Source organism: Artibeus jamaicensis, unplaced genomic scaffold (assembly GCF_021234435.1).
Source record: "Artibeus jamaicensis isolate MK-2021 breed Jamaican fruit bat unplaced genomic scaffold, CSHL_Jam_final contig_447, whole genome shotgun sequence".
NCBI lineage: Eukaryota > Metazoa > Chordata > Mammalia > Chiroptera > Phyllostomidae > Artibeus > Artibeus jamaicensis.
Window position 1 is genome coordinate 3,754,576 of NW_026521834.1, and position 12,690 is coordinate 3,767,265.

The following is a 12,690-nucleotide window of genomic DNA, read 5'->3' on the forward strand; positions in this document are numbered from 1 at the left end:
GCCAAGTCCATCCGGCTTCCAAAACATCCATGAATCAAGCAGGAGGCGAGACAGTTCTGAGATTTGTATTACATGAAAGAAAGGCAACTGGAAAAAGCTGTCTTCTTTGCTGAAAAGGAGTCTTCTTCGGGGAGGGGCACGAGAGCCGGGAAGCAACGGACAGCGATGATTTTCCTCAGTACCAGCCTTCCCTTAACCCTTTTTTTCATTCCCCTCGAATCCTTCTGTGTCTTCGCCTTCTTTCCTCCCGCAGGTTGTCTCGTTGTACTGCACCCTGCCCAGAATGTCTACGTATTGCGTTGTGCCTCAGTTTCTCCTCTTTGCTCCACGGGTCTCTAGGCGCTTGAATGGCTGGGTTCCATCGCCCGTCCCGTCTTCTCCACCACCCTCCCGCCGCCCGGACCTCACCACGCCCCCTTGGTGGAAGCAGTTTCCCCACCTGTACCCGTTATCTGGGGGCTGGCTGAGCCTAGGGGCAGAGGCGCTGCGATTACGAGGACTGGGAGTCAGGCAGTGGGGACTAAGCTTGGGAAGAAGTCCCCAGGGTTATGCCCCTCCACCGGACAGTCGGCCCCCAGCGCCCTGCAGATTCCCGCAGCTTTCCCGATCCGGTTCCCAGGGTGCGCATCCTCTGGCGGCCGCTTTGAGGAACCAGGTTCTTGGAAGCCCGCAGGATACCAAAACGGCCTTGGGGGAGGAGAGGACGAAGACTGGACCTTATCTACACGGCCGCTTTGAGGAACTACGTTCTTGGAAGCCCGCAGGATACCAAAACGGCCTTGGGGGAGGAGAGGACGAAGACTGGACCTTATCTACATGCTCTCCCTGTCCAGGCATCCTCCCCAGTTTAGGAGGAAGCCTAGGTGAGTAAACAGAGAAGCTTCCCAGAGCCCGCTGTCGCCAGGTCTGGGTCTCTGGCCCTCTTCAGTGTCCATGGGGGAGGTAGGAGTAGGCTGTTGTGTCAGAGTCATAGCTTATGCTATGGCATCTCATTGGAGGCAGTTGTTTACAAATTCGGGGCTTTCTGTTGAACAAACTCTAGATCCTGAGCTGGCTGTGAATTCAGAGGCTCGGGGTGGTGCAGAGCCACCAGCAGCTGGTATGTGGCTGTGCCAAGGGTGGCCCCCACCATAGGGGCCACCACAGGCACCCACCACCAGCCATGACCAGCACTGCAAGAGAAGGACAGAAGAAAGATATCAGGGGTGATGCACCTAGCCTTCTCCCAAAGGACTGGGGGCAGTAGCAAGAGAACTCTCTAAGCAGTTTCTGGGGTGATGGACACCAGGGAGAAGGTGTCTTGGCATGAAAGCCTAGCACTTAGGAGGAGTCCCCAGGAGAGCTTAGTCTAGCATCTTGCCTTAGGTAATTATCTGAATATACCTGTTTTGCTGATGAGGTCACTAATGCCCAAAGAGGTAATATGTGTCCCGGAATACAAACTCTAAATCTTACTGTTTCAGTGAAAAGGGTGGCAGGGGGAGGACTAGAGATAAAGGGAGAACTGGGGCACTGTCCTAAGAGACCAGGAGAACTATTTAAGGGAGAAAGCCGGGAACCCGGGAACAGTGCTTTTAGCAGAGGAAGGTGAGTGAAAGGAGAGCACCAGGGGGAGTCATCTCGTACCTGAAGACTTCAGGGCCCCAGCCAGCCACATAGGTGAAAAGTCGTGGGCCCAGGTCCCTGGCAGGGTTGAGTGGGCATCCACAGTTGACACCCATGGACAGCCCGATGGTCAGGATCAGCAGCCCCACTGCCACAGGCTCCAGACCTGCAGGTACTCCCTTATTCTGTTTGTCCACGATGGCCAAGATGCCCACAACCAGGATCCCGGTGCCCAGAACCTTTGAGTGGACAGATGCAGAAGGGTTCCCAACAGTTGCCAGGTGCTCCATCTTCCCTCTCTCACCCAAACAGTCCAGGCCACCACCACTCTGTCATCTGACTTTGTCAATACAGGCAGCTGGGTTGGGGAGTGGGGCAAAGATAGACCTAACTCCACATCCCATCCCACCTAGAGACTAAACAATAGACTAGGGTCCCAGAGGGCAGGGACAAAGGTCAGGGTTCTCCCAGGTCTTCCCCTCACATCTACCTGATCCAGGAAGCCATTATTCACGGACAGATAGGCAGCAGGGTAGGTGGCAAAGATGGAAGCTGTCTCCTTAGGGCCAGTCACTGTCAGGTTCCCTCCTGTATAGTTCTGCAGGGCATCTGTTGGAGAAGCAAACACCCAGGATTTCCATCTTTCTCATTCACAGCATTCCGGGGCAGCCCTGCCCGCACACAGATGCCCGTGTTGTCCCCCTATTACCATAGTAGAGAGCATAGGTGGTTCCAGAGGCACAGAAAGCAGACAGTATCTGCACGAAGCAGTAGATGGGAAACTTGGCCCAGGGGAGGCGTCCGAGGAGGCACATGGCCAGGGAAAAGGCTGGATTCAGGTGAGCCCCTTCAAGGATCAAGAGGAAAAAAAAAAAACCAATATCTGTTAAGTGTCACTGACAGGCACCACCGAGTACCATTGCTATTCCTCCCCACAATTCTTTTTTTTTTTAATTAAGATTTTATTTATTTATTTCTAGAGAAGGGAAGGTAGGGAGAAAGAGAGGGAGAGAAACATAAACGTGTGATTGCTTCTTGGGCATCCCCAGCTGGGGACCTGGCCCACAACCCAGGCATGAGCCCTGACTAGGAATTGAACCGGCAGCCCTTTGGTTTGCAGGCCAGCAGTCAATCCACTGAGCCACACCAGTGAGGGCACTCCCCACAATTCTTAAGGCAGATGTTACTATTCCCACCATATAAATTAGGAAGTTGAATCTCCAAGTTAAGCAACTTGTCAAGGTCACACAATGAAGCCAAGATCTGTTCTTCCACTACAGTGCCTGTGTCTCAAGGTTCCAGCCAGGCATACTGATGCGGGGTGTTTCTGGGGGACAGCAGATAAGGTTCTGAGCACAGATGAGCCTCAGAGGGCTTCAATGAGGGGACACAAGAGGAGGTCTCTGTCTAGGGGAACAGAGGATTAATGCGAGGAAGGGAGATGGAGAGATACAGAAAGGGGAGGAGCTGGGCTGGGCTAAAGGCATATCTCAGTCCAGGGCACTGATCAAGCTCAAGGAGATAATGTCCATGAGTCACCTTTTCTCCATCACCATACACCCACACTCACATTTCGTAGCATGTCTGATGACTAGGCACCCCCTCCTCACCTGAGACATTACCACCCACATAGGTGGCTATCACAGGAGCCAAAGCGCCAGCCAAATACATGGTGAAGAAGTCGCCTTTCTTTTCTCCACTGGTGACAGCCTGGGCTATAGCGCCCTGGGTGAGGACCTGGTGGGGAGAGAAGATGAGGAGCAAGGAACCAGGAATAGGGAGCCTGGTGAATCTACAGGGGAAAGTGACTGGGAAGGTGAAGGGACCAGCCAAAACAGTTGAACTGATGAACAAATTTGAGGAATCAGCAAGAAAGGGAGAAAAGCAGAAAGAGGGAAGGGAAAAGTGGGAGAACTGGGAAAAAGTAAAGAAAGGGAAGGAGGATGAGATACAGAAAGGGACAGGAATAAAAATGAGGAGGAAGTAGGAGAGGAGTATAAGAGACAAGAAGGGGGCAGGAGGAGAAATGATGCATAGTTGAAAGGAAGCAGGACTTCGGAGAAAGAGATAAGAACAACAGGAGGTGCCAAAAGCTTTTGCCCACCTCCCATCACCTTCCCCCAGTTACCCTGCTTACCATGAGCACAAACACACCCAGAAACTCTGCCAGGCACTGTCGGGCCAGGAGGCTCTGGATCTTGAGCCAGTCCTTGACTTTTGTCAGGAGCTGAATGTGAGCCATAGTGAAGTTTCCCTGTGTCTGGTCACTGCTCGTCTGTCTGCAGAGGCACACTGCTGCTACACATATAGGCCTGTCAGGTGAAAAGATAAGGAAAAGACTTTAAAACCAATTAACTCAGCTCCCGAGCAGTAGCTAGTGCACGTGCACGTGTGGAGGGAGTCTAGAGATAACAAGAGAATGTGCAAGTGAGCAGGGTTCAGTGCACAGCTGGAGCCTGGAATTTGCCCAGGTGCCATGTTCTCCTACTCTCCTCCCTGGAGCAGGCTCCTCCTATGCTGAGAGATTGAAGGGAAATACCCTGCTTCATATACATCAATTCTCTTGGTCCTCAAAACAACTGTGTATAAGGTAGGACTATTGCTCCCATTCTGTAAATGAGGATACTGAGAGAGTCTTCTAATTCCCTGAGTCCACACAACTAGTTAATGGGTGAGTCTGAATTCAAATCCAGATTTTATGACTCCCCATCTGTTATTCTACAATGCATCTCATGTGGAATGTGAAGACTTTCCTCACACTATTTGGAAGCTTGGAAAACTCAGTAGGTAGGCATCCAGAGACTGCTGAAGACCACAGACTGCAGAAATAAAACCCTGTGATGGACAACAGCAGTGGTGAAGAGGGCAGCTTGGAGCTCCACAGGGCACCTAGTAGGGGCAAGCATGCAGTGAAGCAGTGGTCATCGCCAAGCCTGAGCACTGAGCACACCAAGGAGTGCATCATACTTGAAGGGTCTAAATGCAGAAGGCAGCTTTTGACTTTGGGGGCAACCAACTGGGACTTGATTGGTCAAAAAGAAATGCTTAGCCCTGGCCGGGGTAGCTCAGTGGATTGAGCATGGGCCTGTGAAGCAAATGGTTGCCGGTTCAATTCCCAGTCAGGGCACATGCCTGGGTTGCAAGCCAGGTCCCCAGCAGGGGACACATGAGAGGCAACCACACATTGATGTTTCTCTCCCACTCTTTCTCCTTCCTTTCCCTTCCCCTCTCTCTAAAAATAAATAAATAAAATATTTAAAAAAAAAAAAGAAGAAAAGAAATGCCTAGCCCTGACCAGTGTAGCTCAGTTGGTTGGGCATCATCCCACAAAGTAAAATGTTGCTGGTTGAATTTCAGGTCAGGGTGCATCCCTGGGTTGAGGTTGGGATCCTCAGTTGGGACACACATATAAGAGGCAACCATCAATGTTTCTCTTTCTCGTCCCCTCTCTCTAAAAAAAAAATCTTTTAAAATTTTTTTATTTATTTTTAGAGAGAAGGGAAGGAAGAGAGAGGGAGGGAGAGAAATACCAATGTGTAGTTGCCTCTTGCATGCTCCCTATGAGGACTTGGCCCACAGCCCAAGCATGTGCCCTGACTGGGAATCCAACCAGTGACCCTTTGGTTTGTAGGCTGGCACTCAATCCACTAAGCCACACCAGCCAAGGCAGAATAAACAAATCTTTCTTTAAAAATATTTTACTTATTTATTTATTTTTAGAGAGAGCAGAAAGGAAAAACAAAGAGAGAGAAACATCAATGTGTCGTTGCCTCTTGTGCGCCCCCAACTCGGGACCTGGCCCACAACCTAGGCATGTGCCCTGACTGGAAGTCAAACCTGCAACTCTTTGGTTCACAGGCCCACACTCAATCCACTGAGCCACACCAGCCAGAGCTAAACAAAATCTTTAAAAAAAAAAAAAAGAACCTAAAGAACAAGTTGCCTACCACAATCTTGGTCAGAATTTGTGGGGGGCCCACAGATATCAGTCAGTACCTGTGAGGGGTCCAGGTGTGGATGGTGGTTTCAGGGTCACACACTGCCCACAGCGTCCTTATCAACATGAAAGGGAAGCTATGGAGCTGAGGCAGCTAGGATGTGGTGACACGAAGAGAGTTGAATCCTCCAGAATCATTGAGGGTCTCAACCATGGAGTGATTATGTCAGTGGCCTGTGGGAGGAACCACACCCTGGCCTTAATAGAAACGAGCTCTATGTTTGCATCTGGAGAGAACAAGATGGGGCAGCTGGGCCTTAGCAACCAGATGGACATGTCTTGAGCCTTACACAAATAATGTACATTGGCCAGCCAATTATCAAAATGGCCTGTGGGGCTGAGTTCAGTATTATAATGGATTGCAAAGGAAACCTCTGTTCCTTTGGGTGCCCTGAATATGATCAACTGGGACACAACTCAGATGGGAAGTTCATTGCTAGGGCTCAGCGCATAGAGTACGGCTGCAAGCTGGCATCCTGTTAAGTGGTCATCTTCATCGAGGAGACAAAGATGGGCAGATTCTGCCAGTCCCCAGTGTGGTTGTATGAGATGTGGCCTGTGGTGCTAACCACATGGTGGTCCTTGACTCCCAGAAGAGCATCTTCTTCTGGGCCTTCAGTGGCTCCAGCTGACTGGGCCATGCTGAGCAGAAGGACGAGATGGTCCCCTGCCTGGTGGAGCTGTTCAGCTTCCCTGGGTGTGAGGCATCCCAGACCTATACTGGCTACACCTGCTCCTTTGGTGTCATTGAAGTGGGTGGTCTGTATTTCTGGGGGCCACCGACATGTCCTGTGAATCTATCATGTATGCAAAGGCCATGAAGGACCTCTGGAGAATCCACAGCCTGGCCTGTGGGAAGAGCAGCATCACTTGGCTGCAGACAAGAGTGGTCTTCACTGACTTTTCAGGGAACTGGACCATGGGGACCATAAGCCCAGGCCTTCTACTGCAGCTCAAGAGGTGAAGACACTGGATGGCATTTTCACAGAGCAGGTTGCCACAGGATGCTTGCACTTCTTGGTGATAACAGAGATGAAAGTAAGGCTGAGGAGATCAAAAAACTGCCAGAGAAATCCTGACCAGTGTGGCTCAGTTGGCTGGAGCGTGACCTGGTAGCTGTGTAGGATCCCTGGTCCTGGTGCAAACAGGAGGCAGGCACTCAGTGCTTCTCTCTTGCATCAATATTTTTCTTTCTCCCTTCCTCTCTCTTGAAAGCAATGAAAAAATGTCCAGATGTGAGGGAAGGAGGGAGGGAGGGAAGGAAAAAAAAGGAAGGAAGGAAGGAAGAAAAGAAGGACAGAAGGAAGGAAGGAAAAGAAAAAAAAAGCAAAGAAAGAAAGACACTGCTGGAGTATATAACCCCCACACCCTCTGATCGTCCCAGAGTCTCCAACGCCATACCTCTCATGGTAGCTGTCATTTTCATCTGCACTAGGACAGGAGGTCAAGAGGAATTTAAACAAGCAAAAGTTGACCAAAGGTGAATTTTTAGAAAGTAACTTTTCTTTTTTTTGTCTAATTTTTATTTTGCCTTTATTTTTATTTAACCTTTTATTTTTATTTATATTGTATTATTATTTTAAAAAATCACTTTATTGTTCAATTACAATTGCCTTATTTTTTAATTTCTTTATTGTTGTTCAATTACAGTTGTCTTTTTTTTTAATTTCTTTATTGTTCAATTACAGTTGTCTGCATTTTCTCCCCACTACTCCCCCCACTTTTTTAAAGGTTCTATTTATTTATTTTTAAATAAATAAATAAAGAGAGAGGGGGAAGGGAAGGAGAGAGGGAGAGAAATATCAGTGTGTCGTGCCTTTTGCATGCCCCCTACTGGGGATCTGGCCCACAGCCCAGGCATGTGCCCTGACTGGTAATCACACCGGTGACCCCAGCGACCCTTGGTTCACAGCCTGTGCTCAATCCACTGAGCTACACCAGCCAGGGCCAAAGGTGCATTTTAGTTGGACTCCTTAAGGTTCATTTTATAAGTGATTCAACATCAACTATCTTTTCTGTATGCTTTCCAAAGTGTTTTTTCTCTCTTAATGTTTAACTAAAATAAATAAACAAATCCCACATGATGAACGCTTGGACTTCCTTCATGCAGAATCTCACCCTTGAGTAGAGAATAATCTGGCTTGGTGCCATGGTTCCAGATGAAGTCTTCACACCCACGCTCAACCTCACCTTTTTCTTTGTATGCTTGCCACAACTGTTCTGCATAATACATAGCCACTTCCCACTTCTTTGTATCTCAAGCCTCCAATTGGATTAATTCAACTACAAATCAAGTTCTAGACACCTGGGGGACAGTGATAAAACATAGTTCCTGCCCTCCCAGAGCTTATGTTCTAGTACATGGAAACAGATAACATACACATTTTTAAAAATACTGTATGTAGTTTATGAAGTTCTGGATAGCCAGGTCATGTAATTCCATGGGCTCTGGCACAGTTCTGGGCACATCTGTGTGCAATAATACTTCATTTAATGCATTTAATACTATAGTACTCCACCCATGTCCCCTCTGGGGCCACTGAGTCCATTCTCCAGCTGGTGGGAATATCAGGTGCTGATGGCACACAGCTGCTTCCCCAGGGCAGTGCTTTCTGTGGCAGGAAATTGCCTCACCCAAGGTTACACGACCTCCTACTGGTCCTGTAATCTTGGGTGAGGCAATTTCTGGTTCATGCAGGCACACAAAGATCTGGCCTCTTTGCCTCAATTTTGGACAATTTGGAAGGGCCATTCTAGCACCTAAGTTCCCCACTGGATCAGCTGAAGCCTCTGTTATATTTTCACTGTGGGTCAGTTTCCCCCTCTGCCAAACCCTGCTTTCCTCAAATCCTTACATTTGCATCTCCTGAAAGTGCTAGCTCTCCCCAGTAAACCTTGTTCATGGGTCTCTTCATCTTAGTCTTTTTCCAAGAGATCCAATTTAAGAGTTTGTGTCAGGAGTGGTTCTAGCAAGTAAACTCTAAAATGGCATTTGGGTGATAAATTATTCACCTGTTGGCTGACTAAAGGAACTCTTTTATGGTGTTAGGTGGATATGGATAGTCTCTAACTTGCTGAAGTGATGCAGTTACTGAAACTGTCAGCAGTGTCCACTGGAAGGGGTTATTGGTTGAAAGGATATGCTCCTACTGCAATATCTCTGGCACTTGAGAGGTGTGAGGAAATGGTAACTATAAGCTCCATAGAATTGCCCACGAAGTCAAGACAGACTGAAAAAGACACCCAGGGCTCTTGAAAGCATTTAAGGAAATCTTAATCTCTGCATCCAGTGGGCATCAGAGTAGAGGACTAATCTTAATTGTATGAGTAGCAGAGCTTTAGAAAAGGTTGAATTCTCAGCCCCAGTAGATTTCCTATGCCTGGGTTAGGATTCTTTAAAAAGGGGGTAGACTTTCACCAAGATGGAGGCATAGGTGAAAACACTGTGCCTCCTCGCACAATCAAGTTTAAAAACAACAAAGTTTTAGCAACAAAAATGCAGCCAAACCACAGAAAATTGAACTATACTGAAGTCTGACAACAACAAACCCTTGAGCCAGACAGGTAAAGGGGCGGAGCCAGCGGCAGAGTGGGGTCAGCCAGGAAAGATCCACCTGACAGACCTAGGTGGGCAGGCGGCCATGGGCGGATCCCAGGTGTGGAATAGCAACAGGTGGACCCACTGAGGGCGCAAGGCAGCAGGCTGATCGAGGTCACACATTGGCGCACAGATAAACCAGTGAAGGAGCTAGCAGTGAGACAGACCACGCAGGCCCCAGTGGTGGGAAGCAGCAGAGGGGACCGCTATTGTCCCTCTCTGACCCCACCCCCACATACAGCACCAGCAACTCGGGTTGCCCCACCCTGGTGAACAACTACGGCTCCGCCCCTCATGCATAACAGGTGCAAACAGACCAAAACATGGCTCAAGAAGAACTCAAAGCCCCGGAGCCGATAACTAAGCAAACAAGAAATTGCCAAACCTATCAGGTGCACAGTTCAAAACACTGGTGATCAGGATGCTCACAGAACTGATTGATTTTAGTCACAAATTAGAGGAACATATGAAGGCTAAACTAACTGAAATGAAGGGAAATGCACAGGAAACCAATAGTGATGGAAAGGAAACTGGGACTCAAATCAAGGGAGTGGACCAGAAGGAAGAAGAAAATGACCAAACAGAAAAATATGAAGAAACAAGAATTCCAAAAAATAAGGAGAGGCTTAGGAACCTCCAGGACATCTTTAAACCCTCCAACATCCGAATTATAGGGATACCAGAAGGGGAAGAGGAACAGCCACCAGTGGAAAACTTATTTGAACAAATAATAGAGAACGTTCCCAATCTGGCAAAGGCAATAGACTTCCAGGAAGTCCAGGAAGCTCAGAGAGTCCCAAAGAAGTTGGACCCAAGAAGGAACACACCAAGGCACATCATAATTACATTAGACGAGATTAAAATGAAGGAGAGAACCCTAGAAGCGGCAAGAGATAAGGGGACAGTTACCTACAAAGGAGTTCCCATCAGACTGTCAGCTGATTTCTCAAAAGAGACCTTACAGGCAAGAAGGGGCTGGAAAGAAGTATTCAGTGTCATGAAATCCAAAGATGTACAACCAAGATTGTTCTATCCAGCAAAGCTTTCATTTAGAATGGAAGGAGAGATAAAGTGCTTCTCAGATAAGATCAAATTCAAGGAGTTCATCATCACCAAGCCCTTATTATATGAAATGTTAAAGGGACTTATCTAAGAAAAGAGAAGATAAAAAAGATGAACAGTGAAAGGATAGCAAACTCACAGTTATTAACAACCACACCTAAAACAAAAGCAAACTAAGAGGACAGCTAGATCAGGAGCAGAACCATAGAAATGGAGATCACATGGAGGGTTAGCAACAGGGGAGTGGGAGGAGAAGAAGGGGGGAGAAGGTACAGGAAATAAGTAGCATAGACGGTAGATAGAAAATAGATAGGGGGGCCCTGGCTGGTGTAGCTCAGTGGATTGAGCACGGGCCTGTGAACCACACGATCGCGGTTCGATTCCCAGTCAGGGTACATGCCTGGGTTGCAGGCCAGTTCCCAACAGGGGACACACAAGAGGCAACCATACATTGATATTTTTCTCCTTCTCTCCCCCTTTAAAGATAAATAAATTAAAAATCTATATAAAAAAAAGAAAATAGATAGGGGGGAGGGCAAGAATAGTAGGGAAAATATAGAATCTAAAGAACTTGAGACGTGGTCATAAACTAAAGGGGGGAATAGTGGGGGAGGGGTGTGCAGGGTGGAGGGGAATGAAGGGGGGAAATAGAACAACTGTAATGGCATAATCAATTATATATATATATATATATTTTTTTTTTAAAGGTGGTAAAATCCTGATACTTGAGATAGGTACATCTGGGTAGATGCAACTGAGAATCTTGAATCCCCAGATTTCTCTGAACCCTCTGAGTCTGCAGAATTGGCCCATTTCTGGTTTACATAAAAATCACTCAGAGGCTTCAAAGGAGGCAGGTTCTTTACAAGATAATACCCGCTAAAGGATTTATTTTCACCTACTTTCCTGGCAATAGGACCAAAAATAAGAATCATATTCTAGCAAAGCTTCAAAGAGGATGCCTGACCCTCTAAAAAAGGGAGAGAGAGAGAGAGAAGGAATACACACTAAAGGAGTTTCAAGATTGGGCTAATATATATACATACCTACAGGATCTGGTGACATTATACATGGAACTGGACACTCAGAGTGCTGGATCAAGGGAGTTGGGACATAAAGTTAGGTGTGGAAGAATTTACTGATATAGGAGCACTCTCCTGTGATGTAGGATTTAAATCCTAGCGGGACCCCAGGGATACAGGGTGAATGTACCTCTGGGATAGTCCCAGGAGGCTTGGGGAAAATAACGGCCCATACTAAGAAAGATAAAAATGCCAACACAAATCATTTATGTTGATGACTGTTACTGAAAAAATGGGAGAATACTGAGACCTTTTGAGGATTTTTGGACAAAAGATCTGAATTAACACTGATAGTTGACAACCCAAAGTTATACCATGGCCCTCTGTTAGAGTAGGAGCATATGGGGTTTGGATAATAGCTGGGGTCCCAGCTCAGGTCTGGTTCACATTATAGTCACTGACTGAGACCATGGGTCCACCTAGTGGTCATTTCCCCATGTGTACATACATCAAATAATTGAAATGGACATCCTTTGATATCGCAAAATACTCACTTTTGCTTCTGGACCCAACAAGTAAATGATGAAGGCCAAGTGGAGGTCTGCAACTGCCCCACACCAAAATTTAAAAAAAGTACCATATCCCAGGGAAAGTGGAAGAGGTTAGTGCCACCCTCAAAGACATAAAGAATACAGGAGAGGTGGCCCCTGGTGAACCACCAGTTTGGCGTCTTCAAAAACTGAATAGATCACAGCAGGTGGCAGTGATCTACCATAAACTTAAGCAAATAGTCACTCCAATTGCAGTTGCTGTTTCCTATATGGCACTTTTGTAGAGCAGTTTCATATAGCCTGTGGTCGGTGTTATGTAGCCATCAATCTAGTAAATAGGTCGTTTTCTATCCCAATTAGATCAGAAAGGTGGATCAGAAGAAGTTTGCATCCACATGGGAAGGACAAAACATAAACTTATGGTCTTTCCCCAGGACTTCTGTCATCCTCTCAATAGAAAGAGCCATGACTGTTGGTACATTTGGAAGAATGTGATATTGGTCCACTATATAGCAGTGGACCAGTGGATCAAACATTTCATTCAACATCATTTTGTTATACCATTGATGAGATGCCATGGGAACTTAACTCTTATTTACGAGTATATCAATTAGCCTATGCTAAATGGTTTTGTTAAACCTTGTTTTCCTTAAAGTTGCAGAACCTGTCACCAATATTAAGTGAGGACTTAATGTACAGATGTACCATGGAAATATTGTGGGTTCAGTTATAGACCACTGCAATCAAGTGAGTCAAAATATTTTTGCTGGTAGAGGGTCTAGCCTTCGATTTGTAAACAAAACAAAACAAAACATACACATGCACACACATCTGTGAAGTACAATAAAGCAAGGT

The 12,690-nt window shown here is 46.9% G+C and overlaps 1 protein-coding gene and 1 pseudogene across 1 annotated transcript; one reads left to right on the forward strand and one right to left on the reverse strand.

Annotated features, from left to right (window-relative positions):
• Nucleotides 1-55: 55 nt before the first annotated feature.
• On the reverse strand, nucleotides 56-11,346 carry AQP10 (aquaporin 10). The gene is made up of 7 exons (XM_037162391.2): nucleotides 11,309-11,346; nucleotides 3,743-3,917; nucleotides 3,216-3,342; nucleotides 2,315-2,452; nucleotides 2,096-2,214; nucleotides 1,627-1,844; nucleotides 56-1,172 (listed from the first exon to the last, which is right to left on the reverse strand). Exons 1-7 carry the CDS (start codon nucleotides 11,332-11,334, stop codon nucleotides 1,007-1,009), a joined length of 969 nt encoding a protein of 322 aa, XP_037018286.2. The 5' UTR covers nucleotides 11,335-11,346; the 3' UTR covers nucleotides 56-1,006.
• LOC119061754 (protein RCC2-like) lies at nucleotides 4,348-6,877 on the forward strand (annotated as a pseudogene).
• Nucleotides 11,347-12,690: the final 1,344 nt, after the last annotated feature.

What these genes read in the sequence shown, in the direction of transcription:
- AQP10 (XM_037162391.2), bottom strand. Translation starts at nt 11,334, where the DNA reads ATGTATAATGTCACCAGATCCTGTAG. An exon ending in TGTGGGTGGTAATGTCTCAG is followed by an intron (nt 2,453 to 3,215) that starts GTGAGGAGGGGG and finishes TGATCCTTGAAG; the next exon opens with GGGCTCACCTGAATCCAGCC. An exon ending in ATAATGGCTTCCTGGATCAG is followed by an intron (nt 1,845 to 2,095) that starts GTAGATGTGAGG and finishes GTCCACTCAAAG; the next exon opens with GTTCTGGGCACCGGGATCCT.